The sequence below is a fragment of the Austrofundulus limnaeus genome, unplaced genomic scaffold (assembly GCF_001266775.1).
Source record: "Austrofundulus limnaeus strain Quisiro unplaced genomic scaffold, Austrofundulus_limnaeus-1.0 Scaffold241, whole genome shotgun sequence".
NCBI classification, from domain to species: Eukaryota; Metazoa; Chordata; class Actinopteri; order Cyprinodontiformes; family Rivulidae; genus Austrofundulus; species Austrofundulus limnaeus.
Window position 1 is genome coordinate 427,782 of NW_013952643.1, and position 5,329 is coordinate 433,110.

The window sequence follows — 5,329 nt, forward strand, 5'->3', positions numbered from 1 at the left end:
ATCTATCTATCTATCTATCTATCTATCTATCTATCTATCTATCTATCTATCTATCTATCTATCTATCTATCTATCTATCTATCTATCTATCTTAACAGAAGGAAAGCTGAAGGAGAGAGAACTTGTTATGTTTGGAAATCAGTTTTAAAAATAAAACTATAGTAGTAGCTATAATAATCTGAGGGACACTTTTTATTGATCTTAAAACTCTGACGTGACAGTCGGCAGGTAATATGAAGTCCTTCAAGCTTTTTTATTTTATTTTATTTTATTTTGTTTTAAGTCGACATCACCTTTCACCTCTGATCTGCTGCCTCTACTGAAACTGAGTTTTGACCAGACTTTGGAGCTCTTCGTGTCGGTTCTGACCGGGCAGCCCCTCCCTGGCGGGTCCTCTGTGCGCATGCGCAGTGGCTCTCGGCTGTCAGGGGCTCAGACTGACAGTATGGCGGCGGAGTGCAGCCGTAAAGATGCTACTGTCGCCCGTCATGTTCCTGTCGCGGGCAGCACGTAAAAGGACTACTGACGGCGGAAAGAGAAGAGAATTCATCGAGAGCGGCCCGTCGCCTTGAGCTCCAGAGATGGCCCGGCTCGCCGACTACTTTGTTGTGGTGGGATACGACCTCGACAACCGAGGTGTGTTCTTCGAGTTAGCCTGCCCCGCTGTGGGTAAACAGGAGGCGGGAGGGAGGCGGGGACCGGCCGGGGCGCTTTTTCACAGCTGACCGATATTACGCCCTGTCAGCCGGCGACGCTGTCAAATTTAGGCCGTGGTCGGGAAGGCCTCCGGAGCTCACCGCACTTCAGGAGTTTGGCAGGTGTTGGGAACAGGCTGAACTCACAGCTCTTTACTTAGGAACACACAGAACCGAGCCTGATGAGTTATTTAGCTCAGTGCTAACACTTAGCCTGGTTCTGAAGGGGGCTGGCTGTCCCAAGGCGGGTTTATCCACCCTTATTAAACGCAACCACCTTCTTTCCGACCATCATTTTACTTAGTCAAATCAGAAAGTTTCACATGATGTAATGGAGAGTAGTCGTGTTGTCCCWCCGTCCAGACTTTCTTGTTGTTTTCTGTGGATTAACCCAGATAGGTGGCTTTACCCCTCCCTGCCTGTCCCCCCTCGTCTTGTTGGGGGACTTTCGGGATCGAACCGTTATCCGACCCCCTTTTCAGAACCGAGCCGTGGCCTAGTTCTGGACACTTGTATCATGAAATATTAATACCGCCCATCCCAACTTGTGACAGACTTTTATTGTTGAGTTTTTCTTCATGATTTATTCATGAGTGGCAAATTGTAACATGACAAGTTCCCCCGGGCTGAAAGCAGGCAGAGAACTGGCTTTTCTCTCCATGATGATGATGATGATGATGATGATGATGATGTGGGAGCAGTCTGACTGTGTGAAGGCTCTTCATGTAGCTGCTTCAGTCTCAGCCGAGTACAGGATGTTGTGAGGTGGACACTGCAAGCGCTGCAGAAAGTTTCCTTCCTGTTCTGCAGTGCTTGGAAGCAGTGCTCACAGCACACAGGCCTGTAAAAGGCATCTGGGAAACAGACTTTAAAGCCACAGAGGCTTTTAATGCATCAAAGCACTTATGTCTTATAAAAACAAGCGCTCATGCTTAATGATGATCATTGGCATAGCCTAACTGCTGCTGCCTTAAACTTTACAGGGTCTTCTCTTCAGGGTGGGAATCCTCATGATTTAATTAAGATTCAGAGGGCTGCYAGCTGTAAAATGATTATTGATGCGTTTGTTATTAAAACACCAAGAATCAGCTGGTAAGATTATGATCATTAAGTTTACGCAAAAACCAGTAAAACTAGAAGACAGAGACAGAAATACAAATTTACAAACTAAATAAACTCTGACTTGTATATTCTAATAAAGAGTGCACTAGGGCTGCCACAAACGATTATTTTAATAATCGTTTAATCACCGATTATTTATTCGATTAGTCGACTAATCGGATCATACGTTAATTGAATATAAAACATACAGCTTATCACCTCAGAATGCAGCTGCTATTATATAACCATGGTTAGATTTTAGCTATATGCTAACTAAAAATAACAGCAGTGGAAGGTAAGTTCTGCTCTGTAGATATTGCACAGGTTTCTCTTTCATTTTCTTAAAATGATCCCACACTTTTGAGCTTTGTTGCCAGGTGATACCAGAGCCTGTCTGTATAATGTCTTGTGACGTCCACGGCCTACCCCAGTTACCACTACTGTGCATGTGTGTCAAGGACAGAAAGGCAGATGTGGCAGTGGAAGGTGTCAAAGCAGTTTGGAGAGAAAAACAAAGTAAAGAAAAAACAACAACAACGAGTAATCAATTATTTTATTATTAAATTAGTCGTCGATTAATCGATTAATCGTGGCAGCCCTAGAGTGCACTATAATGTGTCAAAACCCCTTTAAATCCCAGACTTCTGACCAACAGGACCTAGGTCAGTGCTTCTCAAACTGGGGTGTGAGCTCATTACTAGGTGCGTGCCGTGGTTTAATTTATTTCATTTTGGAGTCTAAAAAGCAGAACTATTTCCTTCTAAAAATAATTTCGAACCCCTGACCTCCAGCTTGACAGTTTGGTTTGTCGTTGGAGGCATTGTGTTGCGGTGTTTTGCTATCATCAACTCCCATCATGTCATGCTCTTACATCATCATACTAACGTCCTGCTCTGAATACTTGCAAGGTTTACTGCGCTATGCTTCTCTAATTTTTAAGGCGTATTCATTTCAGTTTATTTATATAACATCAATTCATAGCAAAGTCATCTCAGAGCAGTGTGGAAAAACATATACCTGCCATAAAAAGTGGCAGTTAATAAAGTTATCTTATCTTAGGAAGCCAGTAGATTGTGCTGAATCTTGACTTTGTCGCTTATCACACTTCTTTTTCACATTCTAATAGAAAAATGGATAAAGTGATATTATTGTAAGTATTGGTGGGTTTGTGTTTCAGTTAGTGGTGTAAGCATGTGTAACCCCAATCAGCCACAAAATGTGGGTGATATCTGCGTTGTATCGTACACTAGCAGACTGTGAAGATGGACAATAAAATTATAGCAGTATGCTGACAATATCTATGAACTTAAAATCAGGACCTAATGCTAATCTGCTCATTGATTATTTGGGGTAAAAGGGGCTGTCAGACTTTGCTTGCGTAGTTAGTGTTGGTTTATATACCACATTTAAAACAAAAAATATCGATTCTATTTATATACCATTTTGAAATGTTTGAACATGCATTTCCTCTGGCATCTATCTAGAGGTGTTAAGCCACTCACTGCACTCCTTCTTCCACAGTGTAATATTAAAGCTTTTACATTGTCCAGTCTCAGTACAACTCGCTTTGCTCTAATTCAACACAACATCTCAAGTTCACAACATCTCAGAAGTTTTACATGTAAGGGTTGCATCAATGTTGGCGGGTTAAGTGTTGCATTGACTTTGGCTGGTCAACTGCTACCTCGATGTAGGCGGGCAAGGGTTGCATCGATGTAGGCGGCTCGAGCGTTTCAGTGATGTAGGTGATTCATCGTTTCATCGATGTAGGCGGCTCGAGCATTGCGCCGATGTAGGTGGGCAAGCGTTGCATCAATGTAGGTGGCTCGAGCGTTTCATCGACGTAGGCTGCTCGAGCGTTTCATTGATGTAGGTGATTCATCGTTGCATCGATGTAGGCGGCTCGAGTGTTGCGCCGATGTAGGTGGGCAAGCGTTTCATCGATGTAGGCGGCTCGAGCGTTTCATTGATGTAGGCGGCTCGAGCGTTTCATTGATGTAGGCGGCTCAAGCGTTTCATTGATGTAGGCGGCTTGAGCGTTTCATTGATGTAGGCGGCTTGAGCGTTTCGTTGATGTAGGTGATTCATCGTTGCATTGATGTAGGCAGTTCGAGCGTTGCGTCGATATAGGTGGGCAAGCGTTGCATCGTTGTAGGCGGCTCAAGCGTTTCATTGATGTAGGTGATTCATCGTTGCATTGATGTAGGCGGTTCGAGCGTTGCGTCGATGTAGGTGGGCAAGCGTTGCATCGTTGTAGGCGGCTGGAGCGTTTCATCGATGTAGGTGATTCATTGTTGCATTGATGTAGGCAGTTCGAGCGTTGCGTCGGTATAGGTGGGCAAGCGTTGCATCGTTGTAGGCGGCTCAAGCGTTTCATTGATGTAGGTGATTCATCGTTGCATTGATGTAGGTGGTTCGAGCGTTGCGTCGATGTAGGTGGGCAAGCGTTGCATCATTGTAGGCGGCTCGAGCGTTACATTGTTGTAGGCGGCTCGAGCGTTTCATCGATGTAGGCGCTCGAGCGTTACATTGTTGTAGGCGGCTCGGCGGCTCGAGCGTTTCATCGATGTAGGCGGCTCGAGCGTTTCATCGATGTAGGCGGCTCGAGCGTTTCATTGATGTAGGTGATTCATTGTTGCATCAATGTAGGCGTCTCAAGCATTTCATTGATGTAGGTGATTCATCGTTGCATTGATGTAGGTGGTTCGAGCGTTGTGTCGATGTAGGTGGGCAAGCGTTGCATCATTGTAGGTGGCTCGAGCGTTTCATCGATGTAGGCTGCTCGAGCGTTTCATTGATGTAGGTGATTCATCGTTGCATTGATGTAGGTGGCTCAAGCATTTCATCGATGTAGGCGGCTCGAGCGTTGCATCAAATTATTTTCATTATATTCCATCCAATCAATTGGCTGCAATTTTGCTGATGTCAAACAGGGGACATGTTAATTTAAGTTGTATCCATTTTAGTAATTTGTAATCCCTCATTCTGTCTGTTTTAAAGCATAAGAGGTAGTCACAGGGCTGTTTGGCATTATGGTGTGTGCCACTCTGAACATGGAGCACAAAGCTGAGGACAGAGTGTCTCAGGAGCTTAGAAAGACAATGCATTGTGTTAAAGGTAAAGACTAGAAGACCATCTATCTCCAAGCAGCAAGATGTTTCTATGACTGCAGATGGACAGATTATTTAGAAGTTGAGCCTGATGGGCCCGGTACAGGCCCCACAAGAGAAATGAAGAACAAAATAATTCTAAAAGCCTGTGGACTTAAAGGGTTAAGGTCCACAGGACTGGTGACAACCTCCCTGGATGTGTCCACAAGAGGAAAATTGAAGTAAAACTAAAAAAAAGAAAAGAAAAAGAATCGAGTCATTTCTCCTTTGTTTCTTGAGGGGGTTGTCAGATATATTGTAAAGATTATAGCACAGTACTTTGCAAAGCACAAAATAACTTAAAATTATATATATACACTCACCGGCCACTTTATTAGGTACACCACGCTAGTAACGGGTTGGACCCCCTTTTGCCTTCAGAAC

At 44.1% G+C, this 5,329-nt stretch overlaps 1 protein-coding gene across 6 annotated transcripts in view; it reads left to right on the plus strand.

Moving 5' to 3' along the window:
- Positions 1–380: 380 nt before the first annotated feature.
- The window catches only part of sbf1 (SET binding factor 1), a 108,630-nt gene continuing 103,681 nt past the window's right edge, over positions 381–5,329 (plus strand). For 3 of the 6 annotated variants that reach the window (XM_014020112.1, XM_014020113.1, XM_014020116.1), the window contains exon 1: positions 381–636. In XM_014020112.1, coding sequence (XP_013875566.1) covers positions 582–636 — 55 coding nt within the window. In that variant the 5' untranslated portion in view covers positions 381–581. The remainder of the gene's footprint in view (positions 637–5,329) is intronic. The other 3 variants (XM_014020114.1, XM_014020115.1, XM_014020119.1) reach the window with 1 other exon arrangement.